Source organism: Diabrotica virgifera, chromosome 6 (assembly GCF_917563875.1).
Source record: "Diabrotica virgifera virgifera chromosome 6, PGI_DIABVI_V3a".
In the NCBI taxonomy this organism is placed as follows: domain Eukaryota; kingdom Metazoa; phylum Arthropoda; class Insecta; order Coleoptera; family Chrysomelidae; genus Diabrotica; species Diabrotica virgifera.
Window position 1 is genome coordinate 51,416,948 of NC_065448.1, and position 23,638 is coordinate 51,440,585.

Below are 23,638 nucleotides of genomic sequence, written 5' to 3' on the forward strand. Positions count from 1 at the left end.
GAACTATTTTTGACCCCAGAATGTGTGGTATAATTTATGACCAATCTTTTCGGGACACCCTGTATAAGAAAAAGTTTACAATTCTACATCCCCTCCATTTTCCAAAAATTGGGAAATACGGGGTGAAAAAATATACATTTAAAATAAGTCCGGAATTGGATAAAATGACTTATTCTAACTTTTGTTCAATAGTTTTTTCACTAAGTCAATACTTTTCGAGTTATTTACGAGTGGGTATGTTCATGTTTAACAAAAAGTATGTTTTGGACGGTTTTTCGCAAATTACTCAAAAAGTAAGTATTTTATCAAAAAAAATATTCCCAGCAAAATATAGCTTATAAGAAAGTGAAAAAAATGGTGTACGCATGAAGTCTGTAGACCCAGTAGAAGCAGAGTTGTAGCTAATGAAAAGTAGGTTCTTATTCGCCAAATTCCAAATCGAATATCTCAATCTGAAATAACCAAAAAAACGGAGCACTTTTCAGGGAAAACTCATTATAACTTTTTTAAAGTGTTTAAAAAAATAGTTTCATTCTGTTTTTCAAAAAAACTTTTAACATTAAAAGTGAGTTACGCTTAAAATAATGTTGGTCCCTTTTATTTTTCGTAAAAAAATCGCGAAAATCGCCCCCTAATTAGCATCCCAAATAAAATTAATCGTTACCGCTTCACAAATGACTTTACTTAGATATGTAATTTTTATATGATGTATAAGTTTCATTGGTTTTAAAACAAACACTTTTTTAATTTTGAAAAAAGTTCTTTGTTTTTTTCAAAATAACTTAAAAATTATTAGTAATACCAAAAATCTCAAAAAGTAATAAAATGTACGTTTTGATTTTATGAATATTTTGGATTTTTTTGTTTGCTTTTTAGACAAAAATTGGTAATGCTATGGCTGTTCAAAATTGGCATAAACTCGTGATTAGTTACTCGTTCAAGCCATTTTAACTACAGCCTTTCAAAAATAAGCACTAAACCGATGAAACTTACAGATCATATAAAAATAATGCATAAGAAAAGTAACTTGTGAAGCGGTAACAATTAAATTTATTTGGGTGCTAATTAGGTGGAGATTTCGCGACTATGTTTACCAAAAAATAAAAGGGGTCAACAATATTTTGAGCGTAACTCACTTACTTTTAATGTTAGGAGTTTTTTTTTTTTAACAACAATAAACCTTTTTTAAACACTTTAAAAAAGTTGTAACGAGTTTTCCCCGAAAAGTGCTCAGTTTTTTTGTTACTTCACGTTCATATTCACTTCACGAAATATTCGATTTGGAATTTGACAAAGAAGAACCTACTTTTCATTAGCTATAACTTTGCTTCTACTTAGTCTATAGACTTTAAGCATACACCATTTTTTTACTTTTTTATAAGCTACATTTTTACTCAGAATATTTTTTTCGATAAGATGCTTACTTTTTGAGTTATTTGCCAAAAACCGTCCAAAATCATGTTTTTTTGGTAAAAATGAATATATTCACTCGCAAATAACTTGAAAAGTATTGGCTTAGGGAAAAAACTCTATAGAACAAAATTTGCTTAGAATTAGTCATTTTATCCAATTCTGGACTTATTTTGAATGTATATTTTTCGCCCCCGAGAAGGGGGTGAAAAATATACATTGGACAATCCCCTCCATTTTACAAAAATGGAGGGGATGTAGAATTCAGGGGCGTAAAAGAGGGCCCCGCAGTGTGAAGCTTGTGGGGGGCCCCAATCGCTTAAGGGCCCCATCTTGTCATATGATATGTAAAAATCTGTTATTCTTATATTATTTTTACGTTGTCTGTTGAAATTTAAAAACGTAAAAATTTCTAACTAGACGTATTTGCCAAGTGAATCATCTCATAATATCAAGAAACTTAATTCCTTCCGGCCTACCGAAATTTTATGGCAGCGACAATAAACTATATACATAATGCTTTGTAAAAGAAAGATATTAGAATTGCAATTTGACGAATTTAAGAACAATATTTTTAAGTCTGAAAATGGGTTTTCTTTCTCTCTCTTCTTTGCCTACTTTTATTATTTCGATACAATATTATCGCCAGTAATTTCATATTGGTTGTTTGCATTTAATGTTATTTATGTTTGTGTTGTTTTACGGTTATAGTTGCATCAGTTTGGTACGCATTTATTTAACAATTATTAACGGTATTAACAATTATAAACGGTAAGATAAGGAAATTATAACACTTACGCTTTAGGAGAGTCAATGTAGAAAAGCTTGCATTATTTCGGTTTCGGAAAAAATCAAACAAGCTTATATTTTTCTAAAACATTTTCTGTTACTTTATATATCTTATCTTAAAGTGAAAAGTTCTACTCACAGATGCCTCTAATTGTTTATTAATTCTTTAAACAATAAAACTATTTTATATTAAATAATTTTAAAAGATATCAGCGAATGCATCATTTTACTTTGTTCAAAAATGTTTATATTTGCTTTTTGACTATGCTGAATTCGAACATGTCATTAAATCAGGGCCATAAGTAAGATGTTGGGGGCCCCGGGGCAAACGTGATCTGGGGGCCTCCCTACTGGGAGGTCTGGGGTTAATCACCCAGCAGAAGGAGTCCGGGAAAATTGATATTTAACCACTTGAAAACGCAATTTAATGTACTCCATGACTGAAGTTTCCTGTACCTACCTACATATTGCTATTTTAGTTGACCAACACAAAAAAAATTTGAAATTACATTATTTTAAGCTAAATACTTACCATCAATATAACATCTTTTCTGTTTTCGTAAAAAATATACTACATATAATGTTACTTACATTCTTCGGCTATAATGTAGGTTTTTAATCGCGTTATATTGCCTATAGGCAGTATAACGCGATTACAATCGCGGGGCCCCCTTCGCCGGGGGCCCCGAGGCACTGCCCCGGTTGCCCCAATGGTAGTTACGGCCCTGTCAGACATTACAATTTGAAAATTCAAAATAAATTTTTTTGAGCACTTATACAGTATGCCTGCGTGGCTTCGAACCGTATGGGAAACATTTTTATTATCAATTTTACGAAAAAAGTTATACTTCATGAAATGCTCTGAATTGTCTTAAATCTGAGATACAAAATAAGCCAGATAAACCATCAGATATCAAAGCTTATCAATTTTATATGAGGTAAGTCAAAAAATAGGAATTTAACTCAAGGATAAAGTACTTTTATATTTAACAATATACGATTTTAATTTTAATATGTAATTACATCCTTGTAAATAATAAATTAATTTTTCCAAATATTTCTCAAATTACCGATAACCAACATAATTTTATTACAATAATTATAATAACTATTTTATTATTAATTTTTTAATTTTACGAAAAAATTCTTTATAAAATTCTTATCAGATTCTTTATAAAAAGCTCAGCATTATCTCAAAACGAAGATTCAATCGTAATATATCACATTTTACCAACTTTATACGAGGTATGTCGAAAAATATGAATTTCTCTCTAAGAGTTAAGTACCTTTATAGTTCACAATATTTCAACTGGAATGATATAATTGCATATTTAAACATAGTTTTTAATTGCGAACCACTTTTTATAATAAAATTTTTCAATATTGTAAAATATAAGAGTGGTTAGGTACGATTGTGCGAAATTAATATTTTTTGATATACCTCGTATAAAATCAATAAAACTTAATATCTGTTTATTGCAACTTAGGTTTTATACCATGCAGAGCATTTTATGAAGAATAACTTTTTTTCGGAATATAGATATGTAATAAATAAGTTTCCCATAGGTTCCAAGCTACGCAAACACACTTTTTTGGAATGGGTCTGTATACCGATAAAGATGAGAAATGTAAGTTGTTATGAACAGTGAATGATAACGCTAACACAAAAAAGTTTTTGTTAAATAAGTCGTATTTAGTAATTGTTTAAGGCGGGAGCAGTCGCGCTCACTTCTGTCACGTAAGCAGTCGCGCGTAGAACAAAATCTAACAATACGAATTTAAAACAAATTTCAATTTTATAATATTTTTGTTTACTTGTTATGTTAAAAATATCTATTTCTAACAATTTTAACCTTTAACTACCCGCGCATCAAGTTATAACATAACAACACGCGTGGAGTACTTTGTACGCCACAAGAAAATACACTTAAAAACAGCGGATTTGATTAATTTTTTTTTGAAAAAATACACTTAGTTGTTTGTTATAAACCTTATTCGGCATCAGTGAATACTTGGAGTTCCTTGTCAGTAAGCCAATTGGGATTTATAACTCGAATCATGGAATAACTGGATTCCATGATAAATAAAATTACTAATAAAAATTTTTTTTAAATGTGATTTTTTACAGGAGAAAAAGTATTGTTTATAAAGATAAATATATTTTGTGCCATAATGACTAAAAAACTTATATAGTAATATAATTCTGGGGTATATTGTCCACCACCGGAAACAACAAATAATAAAATGTAAATTACGATCTTTCCAGAACGCCGATTATAACGAAACTAAAACCAAATTGTAAAGCACATTCCAGTTATAGGTTAGAGAGATAAGCAAGGTCAAAAATTAAATTTTTAAATATATTTCCAGTAGAATTCTTATATCTGGCGTACAAAGTACGCCAGCGCGTGTAGTTAAAGGTTAAAACTAATTGGTTCCCACCAAAGCCATAAATTCTACCAAAAAAAATAAAAATGAAATTAAATAAAATTTAAAAAAAAATCCTAAGCATTACTACAATCTTCTTCGAGACACTTACAAGTGGAAAGTTATGTTGCAAAATTGTTCATTAAGTTATCACGGAAAATAATAAAAAGTTGGATTTTTTCTAACGGCGCGGCTGCTCCCGGATTAAAAGGGGCCCCATTTCAAATTCTGCGGGGGGGCCCCGACGGAGTTTGTTACGCCACTGGTAGAATTGTAAACTTTTTTCTTTATAATAATAGGCAATTTCAACTACCTATTTCCAAAATTCCATCCTTCCTTTATTTTTTTTGGGGTCAGATTGTTCTTTGATCTGGCTAATGGCCTTGCAAACAAATTAAAGAACATTCTTTAGCGAAAGTTAAGAGGAGAGACATATCGATAGAAGTACAGTTTGAGTTTATGCCAGAAAGGAGGACAACAGGTGCCTTGTTTGCTTTTAGACAGTGTTGATAGAAAAATACGGCGAGGAGAACACAGAGCAACATTTGGTACTTATGGATCGGAAGAAGGCGTACGACACAGTTCCTAGACACGAGCTATGGAGATGTATGAGAAAAAAATGGTTTCGTGAGAAGTATGTTCGTAAAAGCCCGTTTCCACGCTACGTTTTCGTGTACGTTTTGTGAGTCATACAAAATATACGACAAAACGTACGTTTTGTCAATAAGCGGATTTAATTTTTTCGATTCGAAAAGACATACGTTTTGCTGTTTTCACGCTACGTCTTATTGTACGTTTTGTGTGATAGGACAAATCCTATACATTTTTCGATTCGACAAAACGTACGTTTTACTGTTTACACGCCACATTTTATTTGTATAGGATTTGTCCTATCACACAAAACGTACAATAAGACGAAGCGTGAAAACAAGCCTACAAGGCTCGTTTTCACGCTACGTCTTATTGTACGTTTTGTGGGTCATACAAAACGTACGACAAAACGTAAGTTTTGTCCTATGTATATTGGATTTCATTTCGATTCGACAAGACGTACCTACGTTTTGCTGTTTACATGTCACATTTTATTATATAGGATTTGTCCTATCACACAAAACATACAATAAGACGAAGCGTGAAAACGCTTCGTCTTTATAGCCTATAAGGCCCGTTTTCACGCTACGTCTTATTGTACGTTTTGTGGGTCATACAAAACGTGCGACAAAACGTACGTTTTGTCCAGTGTATATTGGATTTCATTTTGATTCGACAAGACGTTTACACGACACATTTTATTGTATAGGATTTGTCCTACCTATCACACAAAACGTGCACTAAGACGTAGCGTGAAAACGGGCCTTTAGGCTCGTGAAGGATATGTACGAGGGAGTGTAAACCTGTAAACCATACTGAAAGCAAATGAGGGAGATACTCTGTGGTCGAAAAATCGAAGAAGGGCTGAAAAGCAAGATATAAAAGAGTGCGGTGCGACCTGCGTTGTTGAACGTCGGTGACGTATGATCTATAAAGAAAATGGAGGTAGTTAAAATAAAAATATTACGGTGGATGTTTGGTAAGAGAGATTATAAAGACTGCAATGATTTGTGGTCACATTAGACTAGATGGAAGAAGAGATAGAGGAAAACCGAGGAGAAGATTAAAAGACTGTGTGGCAGGGAACTTGACAGAGAAAGGTTTTGGTGAAGAAGATGCGATGTACAGAAATCAATGGCGAAGTGGAGTAAAGAACAGCGAGCCTAGAAAAGCACGAGCTAATTATAAACAAAAAAGAATACAATAATCATATAAATATCATGGATAATACCAGAGCGGTCAAAATAGCAACAGAGATCCATCACCAAATGATCCATTTGGCCGGCCACGCACTTCGTGGAGCGTCAACCTTATATGTATAGAGGTATTAATCCACCAGCAAAAACAGCAAAAATCAATGTTGATAATGAGTTACCCGAAGAAATTGAGATTCGTCGAGGTGTGCGTCAGGGTTGTGTGCATTCCACACTACTATTCAATATACCTATAGCCTACAACGAAACAATATGTCAGGAAGCGCTCTTAGATCAAAACATTGGTATGAACATTAACGCGGAGAGTTAATTAACAATATACGATACGCTGATGACACGCTAGATAACCTAGCAAATTTACAGTATATTTGTACATCAAAAACATGGACAGAGTGAGTAACAAATCAAGATGTTTTGCTGAAGATGAGGAATAAGGAATGCGAAGTCATAAAAACCATACAAACGAGAAAACTGGAATATCTATGCCACATAAGGCACGTCGGTGATTACTTTGGTATTTATTCTAGTTCGGTGATTATTCTAGTTGTCGATAGATTGCGCCATAATAAAAAAAATATTTTTTTTAATTAGATAATAATATTACAAATATAATCTGTATAATTTATAAGACTATACAAATCAAAGAAAATACCATTTTATAAATGCAAGAAACACATTTAATTTGTTTTTATTCCAAATTGAAAATAAAATGTGACAACTGTTAGATTTAACTCAAATTGTTAGAATAAATGTCATAAATGTGTATTATCGCGGACTTACGCTTTTTCCTATCATTTGTTACGCACTGAAAAATGCTCATGAAAAGGACAATACATATCCCTTTAGGAACTAGTTATATTGGTTGCCTACTACGAAGGTGTACTAGTAATTTTATAATAAAGGTGTGACAAAGTAACGATGATTTTTAAATCTATATGAATTCGTCAATCGTCACCTCTATAATCGACTCATATTTTAGTTACTGTATAAGTGCTATGCATTAGATTTATTTTATTATTTTTAAATGATAAGGAGATAAATAAATATACAACTTCATTATCTCTACATTTTTTTAAAACGCAAAAATATGATTATTTTAAATCAGGTTTTAGCATTAGTCAAATTGATAGTACATATGTACAAAGTAAATCCAGATTTCAAAACTTTCGCGCTAGATTGATGCACTTACAATATTTAAAACAAAAGATATTTTGAGTAAAATTATTATTATGAAAATGAAATATTCAATACAAGCTGTAATATTTTAATAAACGTTTAAGTAGGTAAATACCTACCTACATTTAGGTACGTAGCTACGTAAAGTAGGTATTCACCTTAAACTTTTAATTTATTTTAACACACTGTAAAACAACTCACATAATATAGGTATGATTGATTTAATTAAAAATTACTCTTTATATTGAGAAACCGATTTAAAAATTGAGATTTTATTTAAACTCGAACTGTGTAGTTAGGATAAAATGAGCCAAACTGCTACAACACACACTCATGCAATTTAAAATGCTTATTTATACATTCATTACTTTTCTATTTAATTTTTAAATCTCTTTATTTGGCGAATTAAAAAAAAAAAGGAAATTTACATTATTGTGTCTTATTTTCTTTCACTAAACCCCTCAAATCCATCCATCAGTGGTATCAAAACATCAGGGGAGTCCGTGTTTAGGAGATAATTATTGTCTGCCATGCCATGGGATTTGTTTTATAAATATGTAGGTATTTCTGTAAATTCTTGTCTACTTTAACAATTCTTTATATCTAATATTATACCAGCATTTATTTTTTAAACATCAGATTTTTTTAAAAATCAGTTTTCTGATTTCTACCATTTTACTAATCGATATAACAGTTCCAAAGGTCTAAATTTGCCCATCTCTACAAAGATAAGTTAAGTTTTGAGGTTAAGTTGTTCTTGTTAATTTGACATCTGTGTAATTTTTTATAATAATTTATATTTAAATTATTTTTTCACAGTCAAATTAAGCTTTACAACATGAATACGTAGCCTAACCGAAAAGTAGAAGCAAAAATTATTTAACAAGATTTAAAATAATTAAAAATATTTGTAATATCAGTTTCCTTATTAAGTAATGGTTATTCATATTCAAGTAATTATAAATGGTAATTAGATTTGGTATTTGTGATTTGGTACTATCAATATTTGTGAAGATGAGTTAACAAATATTTTGGCAAGTGGCTATTGCTAAAATGGCAGATTATGAAAAACAATTCCAAGAAGACCTGGAAAGAGCACAGGCTCTAAGTTTGGAATCTTTGGCATTGGAGCAGTTCAAAACTAAAAAGTTGCAGGAATTGAATAGATCTGCTACAACCATCAATGTTTCCTCAAGGCCTAAACTTACATCAGGTTAGTGTAGTGCTAAGTTGGATTATCCATGGCTTAGTGTGAAAACCTCCTATCTCAGTTTACAGAAAATTTCACAGGAGAGTCTTTAAACTGAATTTCTGCATACTCTCACCTAAAATATATGTGAAAAATTTATGTGTAACGATCCAAATGTGCTAAGAATCAAAAATATGTAAAAGTAGTTTCTTGTTCTAGGGTTAGAGTATACAGAAATTCAGTTGAAAGTCCCTCCTGTAAAGTTTTCTGTAAAATGAGATACGAGGTTTTCACACTAAGCCATCTTTATATTAATTGAGATACAATATTGCCCAAATACTGTACAGTTTTCGACTAAATTGTTTTGTAATCCAGAATGCTATATTATGTATTTTGAACTTCATACCTTGTACATATAATTTAGAATTACATTCTTCAAAACTGATACTTCTCAGATTCTTAAATGTTATAGTTCATAGTTCTAGGAAAAATATTACACAAACGGGAAAATAAAGCTGTTAAATTAATAAGGTTCTGAAATGTTTTCTTGTGGCATATCTAAAGGCGAATTCGCATGTTTAGATTCTAAATTTGTCCAAGTTTGTTGTTCACACATTTAGAACAAATGTGATGAAAGTAGTTTTAATAAAATGGCGCCAAGTGTATAACTATGCTGGAGTATAAATATTATTATGGTAGGGGAGCAAAGTATGCTAAATGTGCAGTCACTCGAGCATTGTGGGGACCTATTGGGTTGTGAAGAGTAGGTCCTGAAACCAAAAAAAGTTAACGAAAGTTTTCCATTTTAGTGGGGACTTTCCATTTTTAATTTAATTTTCCATTTTCAACAATCTTTTTTTTAGATTATAGTGCCATCTATCCCATAGGCGTAACCAGGATGATCCTAAGGGGGGGTTACAACTACCTGAAAGGGGGGAGTTACAACTACTGGAAGGTCTCTGAGGTCTATGGTGTTAAGCGTATAGAGCTCAAAGTACATCCCAATGGGGGGGTTATAACCCCCAAAACCCCCTGGTTACGCCTATGATCTATCCATAATTCGAAAAAATGTCTCGAATAAAAGTTACTTATTTTTACGTAAGGAATCCAAATGTGCAATAAAAAATGGGGGCTCCCATTTAAGATTTTAAAGTAACCCCCCACCCTACCTGCGTGTGGGGTCGTGTTTGGTGCCATGCGAAAGATTTTTCAAAAATATTGAATAAGTGTATTTTTCAGTTTTTCGATCTGATGTTCATTTCACGAAATATCGCGGGATTCGTATTTAAAATTTTAAACATACCCCCACATCTCTCCGGGGGAAGTGGTGTTTGGTATCATTCAATAGATTTTTGAAAAATATTGAGCATAATTTTTTTAATTTTTTGATCTGTCATTCATTTTACTGAATATTCGCTTTTTTCTTGTGTATATCTTTGCGACCCACCCATTTCCTTATGCCCAGATTTTTGAAATATACACTGTTTTGCATGTACTTAACTTACCGTATCTTAATCTGACAATTTCGAGTTTTTCTAAGGATAGATTTTTTTTTCGCCCCCCCCCCCCTTAACGAACTCCCCTGTATTAAGAGCCAATATATGACAGAGGTACATTTTCAGGGTACAAGGTTTCTCCCCATGTAATAATCTGACGTGCGTGAGTAACTGCAAAAATCCCCGCTTGGGCTCCCCTACCATTAGTGGTTTACTGATTCAGCAACTCAGAAAAATTATGTTAAGACGGAATGAAGAACATAAAAAACGTTACATATAATATTTAATGCATTTTCTCTAGCCTCTTGATTTTTGTAATTAGGACTGTGCAAGTTCGGCAAAGTGACACCTATTTCTACGCTCTGCAACTTTATTCATAATTTTAATTATATTGGCCAATTATATTAGTCCTGGTTACTGGATGATTGTCAAGGTCATAGCCCAAAAAAATAATAAGAAAAAATAAGATTCAGGTTATGTTATTAAAACGTAAACAATTGTATGTAGTAAATAAAATTAGTTATTAACCCTTTGACTGCGGGAACCTCATCCCGCTCGAGGCACTTTAGGTGGACGGTTCACGCCCATTCATTCAGAAACCATCTGATGACATTATATATTTTATATTTTGTTTACGTTATATTTTGTCTATACGCAAATAATCGCTAACCGCAGCGAAACGGTTAGCCCTGTTGCATATATGCGTTTCTCGCACATCTCGTGCACTACTGAAATTACGCAAATATGCGGTTCCCACAGTCAAAGGGTTAAGAGGCAGTACTGCAAGCAAAATATAATTAATTAAATTTACCTTTATATACCTTCAATGACAGTAGATATGAAATGTACCTACGTCAATTTGACAATTTCAATTGACAATATGAATTATTTAAGAAAGTTGCAATATTTCTCCGCTATTCGTGCACAATCGTTTCAAGTATCCCTTCCAAGTACTTGCACACCGCGAATAGTCCAGTTTATGATTCCAAAGACAGTCGTGGCTATGATATAATTCTATAAATGTGTTTTGAAGCTATTTTCTTGTGGCATTTTTACAATTTTAACTATTTAGAATGGGAAATAAGCCACAATATTATTAAAAAATGATTTTTATTATTAACGTTTCGACGCCCAAATCGGGTGCCGTTGTCAAATTTGACAACGGCACCCGATTTGGGCGTCGAAACGTGAATAATAAAAATCATTTTTTAATAATATTGTGGCTTATTTCCCATTCTAAATAGTTAAAATCTATAAATGTGGACATAACACTTTCTGATCACTGTAAATTAATTTGTTGAAAGTTGAACGAATATTAAAAGTATTGAAAAATATTAAAAATATTCCTAAAAGATATTTAATGTAAAACGTATTGGACCATTTTCCTGGTAATACCTCCATGGCTTCTAAAAATTGCAAGCCAGGTGGATGGTGAAGTGAAGAAGACAAGAGGGAATTCAAAAACTTACAATTCACGACCCCGTCTGTTCTGTAAATTCCAACGGAAAATGGACCTAGTTACTCAAAGGAGTAAAACTAATATAAAATAAAATAAAAAAAATAAAAATGTATACCATTTTTATTCAGTTGCAATGCGAAGGCAAACTGTCTTATTTTTCACTTAGAACAGAGAGCGCAAACCAGCACTCTAAATCGACCATTTTTTACTCTAGTTGGAGTCATCATCAGAGAGGCATAGGTTTGCTGCTCTCTGCCTAAAGTGACAAAACTCCGAGAGCTTATATCCGCATTTCAACTGACGTTTATGGAGTAGGTGTCTAAAGTCAAAGTTTTCAACCTAATAGAAATATTAAAATATTGAAAAATATTAAAAATATTCCTAAAAGATATTTAATTGAAAACGTATTGGACCATTTTCCGGGTAACACCTCCATGGCTTCTAAAAATTGCAAGCCAGATGGATGCTGAAGTGAAGAAGACAAGAGGGAATTCAAAAACTTACAATTCACGACCCTGTCTGTTCAGCTGGTAAATTCCAACGGAAAATGAACCTAGTTACTCAAAGGAGTAAAACTAATATAAAAATAAAATTTAAAAAAATAAAAATGAAACATACGTTCTCACAGCTTTTCTCATTCGATTTTAGTTGATTCACTAAAGTTGATCAACTCAAATCGACCGTGAGAGTGTGCCTTAAGTTAGATATCAGGTTATGGATTATACTCCATTCAACAAATATACGACTGTTTTGGATTGTCGCTACAATTAATATTTTAGTCTGCAACAGAAGAAGTACGAAAGTAAATGACTTTAATAATTATTCCAATAAACAACAATGTAATTTGCAATTTATTGTCCTTTTTATGATCATTTTTCAGTGCGTAACAAATGATAGGAAAAAGGGTAAGTCCGTGATAATACACATTTATGACATTTATTCTAACATGACATTTTAGTTAAATCTGACAGTTGTCACATTTTATTTTCAATTTGGAGTAAAAGCAAATCAAATGTGTTTCTTGCATTTATAAAATGGTATTTTCTTTGATTTGTATAGTCTTATAAATTATACAGATTATATTTGTAATATTATTATCTAAGTAAAAAAAAATATTTCTTTTATTATGGCGCCATCTATCGACAACTAGAATAACTAGAATAAATGTTATAAATGTCACTGACGAAATGTAATCACCGACGTGCCTTTTTTCTGTCACATACAATTTAATGTGTTAGAAAGAAATCGAAAAACTGACGCACTGAAAGATGATCATGAGAAAAACAATACTTTCGTTCTTCATATTTTGCACAGTAAAATATTCGTTGTCGGGATAATCCAAAACAGTCGTATATTTGTGAAATAGTGTATAGCCACTGTTGATTGTAATGACAATCACAGACATGTTCACCTAAAAATATTTGACATTTTGATTTCTAGTCCAGAAATTGTTAAAACTGTTTCAATTACCGACTAGGAAGCCACCCTCAAATTATAATTTAGTCCATGTGGTGAGACCGCTCCCGTCTGAAAAAATTTCTGATTCGGTTTCTTTGCGGATTCCTATTCAAAAATGTTCCCTTTAAACAAATCTGAAGGGTGCCGGGCGGAATTTTTGGGCAGAAATTGTTAAAACATTTTTTTAAACAAATACCAAAGATCACATTTTCTTGCTCTGGAACATTTTTTTTATGTTTTTTGGGTCATTTTAAACAAGAAAGGTATCTTGTAATTTTTCTTAAAAATTGATAGTTTTCGAGTTATAGGCGATTTAAAATCTGAAAAATGCGAAAATGCGCATTTTCTAGGCTTAAAACTCATATTTAAATTAGTATTTTTGAGGTTGCCAAGATCTTAAATTGTAGTCTAAACATTCGTTTTCAAGATTCTGAAGAGTTATCGGGTCTAACTTCAATTTAGACCGTTGTTATTTAATTGTTAAATATGCGTGTCCATCCGATTTTTTTGCCGGTGTGTCGCGCTCTATTTCAACAATCTACTATTTTCCTCCGAAAAACATTTTTTTAGATTCTTTGGGAAAACTATTAACTTTTGAGAAAAATGACAAGAAACCTATTTTATTTAGAATTTTCCAAAGAATCTAAAAAAATATATTTCGGAGGAAAATAGGATATTGTTGAAATAGAGCGCGCCACACCGGCAAAAAAATCGGATGAACACGCATATTTAACAATTAAATAACAAAGGTGTAAATTGAAGTTAGACCCGATCACTCTTCAGAATCTTGAAAATGAGTGTTTAAACTACAATTTAAGTACTTGGCAACCTCAAAAATAATATTTTAAATATGAGTTTTTAAGCCTCGAAATTATGCGTATTTTCGCATTTTTTAGATTTTAAATCGCCTATAACTCGAAAACTATCAATTTTTGAGAAAAATCATAAGATACCTTTCTTGTTTAGAATGACGGAAAGAAATTTAAAAAAATATGCTCCAGAGCAAAAAAATTTGATCTTTGGTATGGTTTGAAAAAATTGTTTAAACAATTTCTGCCCAAAAATTCCGCCCGGTACCCTTCAGATTTGTTTAAAGGGGACATTTTTGAATAGGAATCCACAAAGAAACCGAATCAGAAATTTTTTCAGACGGGAGCGGTCTCACCATATGGACTAATTCGAACATAAACTGATCTACCTATCATATTAAGAAGTTCTTTTTTTTATGCTTCATTTTTTATACTCGGCTTCAGAAAGTTTAGTTCGACTATCAGACATCTTAAAAAAATCTTAATACAAGATGCATCCAACAAATGTCAGTTTTGACAATTTCAAGAAGTATAAAGTAGGCTTTATGTCAAAGTTTTCCAATGATTGTCAAAGTGTATACCAATCTTTACAAAGTTTTCAGATACATGTAGACTATTCTACCTTTAATTTCTTCTGTCTCAGTACCCACAACAAAATCTGTAACAAAATTGTTTCAAGTTTGCTACAATGACGCTGTTATATACAGGGTGTCTGCGTAACTTTGCACCATATGGGAAACTTTTTTAATATCAATTTTACGAAAAAAAGTCATTATTTATAAAGTGCTCTGCATAGTCTAAAACCTAAGGTGCAATCATCAGATATCAAATTTTGTCAACAGTATACGAGGTATGTCAAAAAATATTAATTTCGCTCAAGAGCAAACTACCTTTATATTTCAAAATATCAAAAAAATTTATTATGAAAAGTTATTTGTAATTAAAAACCATATTCAAATATGCAATAACAGCCATCTACGAGAAAAAAATTTCTGAGATTTTCCTCAATTACTGATTCCGAACATCATTTTTATTTATTAGGCCTGTAATAACTCTTTTATTAATAATTTTAGGAAAAAATTTATTCTTCATAAAAAGCTGTGCATGGTCTAAACCTCAAGATGCAACCATCAGTTATCCAAGTTTGTTAATTTTATACGAGGTGTATCAAATAATATGAATTTAGAAAGAATTCTTTCTATATTCTTTCTAAATTCATATTATTTGACACACCTCGTATAAAATTAACAAACTTGGAAAACTGATGGTTTTATCTTGAGGTTTAGACCATGCACAGATTTTTATGAAGAATAAGTTTTTTTCCTAAAATTATTAATAAAAGAGTTATTACATGTCTAATAAATAAAAATGATGTTCGGAATCGGTAATTTAGGAAAATCTCAGAAATTTTTTTTTCACGTAGAAGGCTGTTATTGCATATTTGAATATGGTTTTTAATTACAAATAACTTTTCATAATAAAATTTTTTGATATTTTGAAGTATAAAGGTAGTTTGCTCTTGAGCGAAATTAATATTTTTTGACATACCTCGTATACTGTTGACAAAATTTGATATCTGATGATTGCATCTTAGGTTTTAGACTATGCAGAGCACTTTATAAAGAATGACTTTTTTTCGTAAAATTGATATTAAAAAAGTTTCCCATATGGTGCAAAGTTACGCAGACACCCGGTATAATGAACACCAAAATATATCGATATATTTTCTAACTGGTTGAGACCTGAAGCCATATAAAAATTGAAATTTAAATAAACAATTACAATTTCTTCTCTTAAATTCAACCTTCCTGTTACTATTGGGACCGTGCAAGTTCGGCAAAGCGACACCTGGTTTCTACGCTCAGCAACATTTTTCGCACTTTTAATTATATTGGCCAATTATGTTAGTCATGGTTACTGCATAATTGTCAAGCCCATAGTCCAAAAAAATAATAAGAAGAAAAAATAAGATTCAGGTTATGTTATTAAAACGTAAACAATTGTACTTATGTAGTAAATAAAATTAGTTATTAAAATGCAGTACTGCAAGCAAAATACAATAAATAAATTTACCTTTATATAATAATCGCATATCCTATCAATATTGTGGAGTAATATACAGCTGGTTCCTAAAAAAACTGATACGACTCTTAGTAAGATTTGATCATTTTGAGCAGTGTATGATTGGTCTGACATTATATTATATTTATTATGACAGACAAATAATAAAATAAACAAACAAACAGCCATTTTTTTAGGTTGAAGTTATCTGACAAATTTTAAGATTTGGCAGTAACAGTGACAGTATGTAAATAATAAATATTTATTCTTCAGAATATAATAAATTAAATATAATTAAACTCATATTCATTATATCACACCTCATCAAAAGCTTTTTACAAGAAGATAGTCAGCGATTTTGATATGGCTTAGAGCCAGACTACATCAAGATCGCCTATAAATCGTGCTGGTAATTGCCTTGCAGCGAGACCAAAAACAAAAAGAAGAAGAAGAAGAACGTACACTGCTCAATTTTCTACAAAATACGCTTTAAGAGTCGTATCAGTTTTTTTTTTGGAACCAGCTGTACATTTTTTTTTCTTCAATGACAGTAGGTATGAAATATACGTCAATTTGACAATTTCAATTGACAATATGAATTATTTAAGAAAGTTGCAATATTTCTCCGCTATTCGCGCACGATCGTTTCTCGTATCCCCTCCGAGTTATTGCACACTGCGAATAGTGTGTCCCACCTTGACTTTACAGTACTTCTTATGACCAACAGTGGTGCCAAATTTTATCAGAAACAAGTTTTAAGCAAACATACTTTTTTCTATAGGATAACTTAGGAATTAATATTATTGACATTTTATGGCTGTCAGGGGTTCTAAAACATTTTTTTTCTAAAAGTATCTGAACTAACTAACAATTAATGAACTTCAACGAATCAAATGAACTAACTAAAAAATGAACAAACTAAAATTAGTTTAAGTTTAAAATTTATACTAAATTTTAATGATGGTGTAAACACATTAAAATGACATTAATTATTTCAGGTTGGAAATCAGTCATTAAGAATAACAATAAACTGTAATTAGGATCCAAATTTTCCAAATAAACAATCAGTTGCTCAATACAATGTTACCAGTAATAATTATAAGTTTATTTGATATTCTTTGTTATAATTTAATTTAGATGAACTGACCATCAACAATTATAATTTATTTATTCTCAACTGTAGGACAATATAAAACTTTACTTAAACTTGACTGACAATCTATTTTATATTTTTCTTGACATTACTTCAGAACTGTCTATAGGGCTTTTCATCGATTGTCATTTGTTTCGAGCTTCTGTCATGTGTCACATAATATTAATATATCTACGTCATACGTTATTGATATATACCAATGATACAAACCAAAGACGTATGGCGTAGATATATTAATATTATGTGACACATGACAGAAGCTCGAAACAAATGACAGTCGATGAAAAGCCCTATACTGTCAATACATAAATTAACAACCACAGAACAACATCCACTTTTTATGTTGGATATTCTAACATTCTCAACCAAAAAAAAGTTATTACGCATATCGATTATAAAATTGCTGATTACTTTTCGAAAATGACTATCACTCACAAAAAAAACAATGAAAAATATTGTTTTACTTCAATGCTATTGACTGTAACGGGTTAGTTTTAATTTAACATTTTTAGGGCCCTACATTTTTAGGACCACGGTAATGTTCGATTGAAAATTCTTTTGAAGAAAATCGGCATCGCCGCGGTTAAAACTCCCATAAGGATTGCATTGCCATATGTTCGTGTACTGTAAAGTCAAGGTGGGACAGACATTAGTACAACTATAATCATGTATTTATGTTTTTATAATTTTTATAATTATTAGTTTTTTATATAAACTTACGTGCATAGAAATCGGCCCACCTAAAAATTTGGTCATTTTTGAAGTCTCGTATTTCCTAAACCTGTAGGCCAATATAAGTGATTTTTTTAATATGTTATAGCCTTATTCTTCAACAATATCGCTGTTATAATATTATTGCTAAACAGGTAAGTGTTATTTTATACCGGGTGTAACAATGAGAGTGTGTTTTTTCCTCAAAGTTCGGAACACCCTGTGGAATATTCTAGCGTGTATAAAATATTGAAATTAAAACCCAACTGTAGCCTTAGGCTTTCTTAACATTCTGCTTTTTGATTCATTCGCTTTTGTTGGATAATAAAAAAGTTAGGTAGTTTAACAACTAGCAACGTTCTTCATCAATACAGGGTGTTTCTAAATAAGTGCGACAAACTTTAAGGGGTAATTTTGCATGAAAAAATAATGACCGTTAGGTTTATAATCATATGTTCGCAACTGCTTCGTTTCAGAAATACGGGATGTTGAATTTGTTCGTACAATTTGACGATATATTTATTGCTCTAAAACCGCATGAGATATACAAATAAATTTGGGTAGGTTGTAAGAGGTAATTATTGCGCATTTTTTGGCATACAGTTAATAATTTTATATTCACCATTGGCGTGCATACGGGTAAAATGACCGGGTAATATGACCCGTATGCACACCAATGGTGGATATAAAATTCTTAATTTTATGTCAAATATGCGCAATAACTACTTAAAACCCACCAAATTTCATTTGCATATCTCAACCGGTTTTAGAGCAGTAAATAAATCGTCTGTAAAAAAAATTCAACATCCCGTATCTCGAAAACGAAGCATTTGCGGACATATGTTTATAAATGAAACGGTCATTATTTTTCATGCAGCAGAACTTCCCCTGAAAGTTTGTCGCACTTATTTAGAAACACCCTGTATTGATGAAGAACGTTGCTAGTTGTTAAAATACCTAACTTCTTTATTATCCAACATAAGCCAATGAATCAAAAAGCAAAATGTTAAGAAAGCCTAAGGCTACAGTTGAGTTTTGATTTCAATATTTTATATACGCTAGAATATTCCACAGGGTGTTCCGAACTTTGAGGAAAAAACACACTATCATTGTTACACCCGGTATAAAATAACACTTAGCTGTTTAGCAATAATATTATAACAGCGATATTGTCGAAGAATAAGGCTATAACATATTAAAAAAATCACTTAAATCGGCCAACAGGTTTAGGAAATACGAGACTTCAAAAATGACCAAATTTTTAGGTGGGCCGATTTCTATGCACGTAAGTTTATTAGAATAAAACATTGATTTACATTTACTCTGTGTGGAGTATGAAGGGAACCAGTCTCGTTGGAACTTTACCGCGCTGAGCAGATGGGACGTGAATTGTAAATTGTAGAATTCCCTCATCTTCCTTAGTCTCAGCATCCGTATGGCTTGCAAATTGTAGAAGCCTCGGAGGTGTTACCAGAGAAGGTTCCCATTGTTTTCATTCTGGTGGGATATGCTATATGCCATTAGAGTGAAAACTTAGTTTTTTGCTAGCAGTTGCCGCATCTATGCCATTTCGTTCGTTACAATTCGGGACTGCACGCTGGGGTTTGTTTTGGTTGGATCAGGGAGAGCAGCATATGTGCCTCCTGATGAGAGACTAATAAGTTTCGAAACCGGTAGAGGTGCTTGCAGCACTCTCTGATTGGAATAGAATATGGTTCGGCTGTATTTTAGTTTTGCAACGAAATTGAAAATGGTTATTCATTATTGATTTACATTTACTCTGTGTGGAGTATGAAGGGAACCAGTCTCGTTGGAACTTTACCGCGCTGAGCAGATGGGACGTGAATTGTAAATTGTAGAATTCCCTCATCTTCCTTAGTCTCAGCATCCGTATGGCTTGCAAATTGTAGAAGCCTCGGAGGTGTTACCAGAGAAGGTTTCCATTGTTTTCATTCTGGTGGGATATGCTATATGCCATTAGAGTGAAAACTTAGTCTTTTGCTAGCAGTTGCCGCTAGGGCATCTATGCCATTTCGTTCGTTGCAATTCGGGACTGCACGCTGGGGTTTGTTTTGGTTGGATCAGGGAGAGCAGCATATGTGCCTCCTGATGAGAGACTAATAAGTTTCGAAACCGGTAGAGGTGCTTGCAGCACTCTCTGATTGGACTGGAATATGGTTCGGCTGTATTTTCGTTTTGCAACGAAATTGAAAATGGTTATTCATTTTTGATTTACATTTACTCTGTGTGGAGTATGAAGGGAACCAGTCTCGTTGGAACTTTACCGCGCTGAGCAGATGGGACGTGAATTGTAAATTGTAGAATTCCCTCATCTTCCTTAGTCTCAGCATCCGTATGGCTTGCAAATTGTAGAAGCCTCGGAGGTGTTACCAGAGAAGGTTCCCATTGTTTTCATTCTGGTGGGATATGCTTAGCGTTACCAGGTGTCCCGATTTGCGCGGGACGTCCCGATTTTCAGGGGTCTGGGGACTCGTACCGATTTGTACGTGATCGGGACACTAAATGTCCCGATTTTCACCCACGAAAACCAATTTCAGGAGGACTTGTAGTGAATTTTATAACTATCTATGTTATAAAAACAAGGCACTCCTAAAAGCGGCCAAATCGAATGAAAAATATAATTTTAATAAAAAATAAATAATTTACTTAATCTACGATTTTTTTTTGTATTGTCTGATTATTATTATTATGTAGGATTAAATACAGATTATAGAAACACCTTGTAGTCCAGTAAATGAACGGGAAATACGGCGATACCGTGTAATTTTCAGGATCAACTCCGAATTGCATGAAAATTTGAACGGCTTGTGCCGTTGGTTGCTTTTACTCGGTGGTAACAGTCACCCCTAATTAGGGGTGAAAAACCGCGTGTTTAAAATAAGTCCGGAGATGGATAAATTGACTAATTCTAAGCAATTTTAGTTCTATAAAATTTTAACTTGCTTAATACTTTTCGAGTTATTTACGAGTGAAAATGTTTATTTTTCGACAAAAAAAATCACGTTTTCAGGCGATTTTCACAAATAACTCAAAAAGTAAGTATTTGATCGAAAAAAATATTCTTAGCAAAAATGTAGCATAATATAAAAAAATGAAAAAAATTGTGAACTCGTAAAGTCTATAGACCCAGCAAAAGCAAAGTTGTAGCTCATGAAAAATACCTTTTCATTAGTGAAAATTCCAAATCAAATATTTCAACGTGAAATAACCAAGAAATGAAGTACTTCTCGGGAAAAATCAATTAAAACTTTTTTAATAAAGCTTTATTTTTATGTTTTAAAAAAGTTTCTAGCATCAAAACTAAACGAGATATGCTCAAAATCAAGTTGACTCCTTTTTTTTTTGTAAAAAATTCGTGAAAATTTCCCCCTACTTAGCACTCCAAATGAAATTAATCGTTACCGCTTTACAAACAATTTACTTTACTTATGTATTTTTTACATTATTGAAAGGGTCTGAACGAGTCAGTAATCACGAGTGTATGCAAAATATGAACAGCCATATTTGAACCAATTTTTGTCTAACAGAAAAACAAAATGAATCTATCAAATTTATAAAAGCAAAACCTACCTACTTTCTACTCCTTGAGATTTTTAGTATCACTAATAATTTTTTTTAAGTCATTTTGAAAAAAGGGCATTTTCCAATATTTTAGGAAATTTTTTTTTACTATAAAACCAATTTTTTTCAAAATTAAGTACTCCCAACCGGTAAACCTTACACACAACCGTATAAACAATACACATATAAAGTAAATGGTAAAGTGGTAACGATTAATTTTATTTACGGTGCTAAATAGGGGAAGATTTTCACGATTTTTTTTACCAAAAAAATGAGTCAACTTTTCAGTTTTAATACTAGAGACTTTTAGTTATACCCTATTCCACGAACATACGCCTGTTTTGGATTACTTCGACAACGAATATTTTACTGTACAAAATAAGAAGAACGAAAGTCAATTGCAAATTACATTATTATTTATTGGAATAATTATTAGCGCCATTTACTTTCGTACTTCTTATGTTGAACAGTAAAATATTCGTTGTCGAAGTAATCCAAAACAGGCGTATGTTCGTGGAATGGCCCATACTACTGGACTATTGTTGTTTATTTGTCCCGATCTACAACCCTAACTCCCGATTTGTTTTTGCTTATGTACCGATTAAAAACAAATCGGACCTGGCAACACTAGATATGCTATATGCCATTAGAGTGAAAACTTAGTCTTTTTATTAGAATAATTTAGATATATTACAGAAAATGAACCAAAAAAGCGGCAAACTTTGTTGAAGTCATAAAATAAATGAACAATAACAACACGACAAAAATTAAAACAAACGACACCACTACTGCCAACATACCAACACCAGGGGGAATCAGGCAGGGAGACAGCCTCAACCCATTTCTATTCAATATGCTAATGGATGAGATAATAGAAGATGTAGAATCGCTACAACTCGGATATAGACTCGATCACAGTAGAATCAGTATAGTGTGCCATGCGGATGATGCAGCCCTGATTGCAGAGGATGAGGATGACCTACAAAGACAACTTTATTGATTCTACCAAGCATGTTGACGACTCAACATGAACATATCCACGCAGAAAACAAAATGCATTACCATTGCGAAAGATCCAATTACATGCAAGCTCGTGGTAGAGGGGAAACCCATAGAACAGCTAAACCAGTTCAAATACCTAGGTGTAGACTTATCAAGTTATCATCACCCAACCAGAGACCTAAGACAAATAAACAAGGCGGCAGTCATGTCCGGATGTTTGAGAGATGTGGTCTGGAATAACCCATATATGAGAATGGGTAGCAAAGTTAGAATTTATAAAACTTGCATCAGACTTGTTATGATCTATGGCATAGAATCAAGAGAAGACACCAATAAAACCAAAAGCATGCTACGAACAGCCGAAATGAAGACACTAAGAGCAAAAGCAGGGAAGACAAGAAGGGATAGAATACGAAACAATATCATCAGGGAACAATGTGGCGTGCAAGATGTAGTAAGATGGGGTAGACGAAAGACGAAGAGAATGGTTCAGTCAGGTAAAAAGAATGGAAGAGCACAGACTATCAAGAATTGCGCTAGAAGAAAAACCAGCTGGCAAGTGTCCACCGGGGAGACCACCAAAAAGATGGAGAGATAGCTGGCAGTCTACCTCTCAAGAAATACTTCAACGTCGGAATTAACAGATCGACAGATCTACAACAAGAAGAAGATTTTTTCCTATTTTTAGCAGCTTGTGCTGCCCCCTTGACTTGCCGCCTGAGTGTCCTGCACTCCTTGCACCCCCGGGATGAAATGACCCTGATTAGAATTGTACTTTATAAAGACTATTTAATATTAGTTATTGTAATTAAAATCAGAGTGTGAAGTATAACAATAGCACAAAACAATACAATATGTAATAAAAAAATATCATAGATAACACAATATATATCATGAAACACCATATGTGCGCTCCAGTAAATGTTCAATGAAATGTTTAATGCAATTAAAATATCAGACCAGTTTTTGTAACAGTTATGGTATATTTAGTGCGTCCCAAGAGTAATGCATAAAATTCATAATTTTGTTCCTAATGGAGTTTGGAAACAATACCAAAACAGGTTAATTTTTCTTTTCAAATTATATTTTTTTTATTGCACATCTATTTTGT

The 23,638-nt window shown here is 32.3% G+C and overlaps 1 protein-coding gene across 3 annotated transcripts in view; it reads left to right on the forward strand.

Annotated features, from left to right (window-relative positions):
* The first annotated feature begins 8,377 nt into the window (after positions 1-8,377).
* The window catches only part of LOC114325900 (phosphatidylinositol 4-phosphate 3-kinase C2 domain-containing subunit alpha), a 285,129-nt gene continuing 269,868 nt past the window's right edge, over positions 8,378-23,638 (forward strand). For 2 of the 3 annotated variants that reach the window (XM_028274045.2, XM_028274047.2), the window contains exon 1: positions 8,378-8,820. In XM_028274045.2, the coding sequence (XP_028129846.1) occupies positions 8,661-8,820 (160 nt within the window). In that variant the 5' untranslated portion in view covers positions 8,378-8,660. Of the gene's footprint in view, positions 8,821-23,457; positions 23,589-23,638 lie in introns of those variants that run through there. The other variant, XM_028274046.2, reaches the window with a different exon arrangement.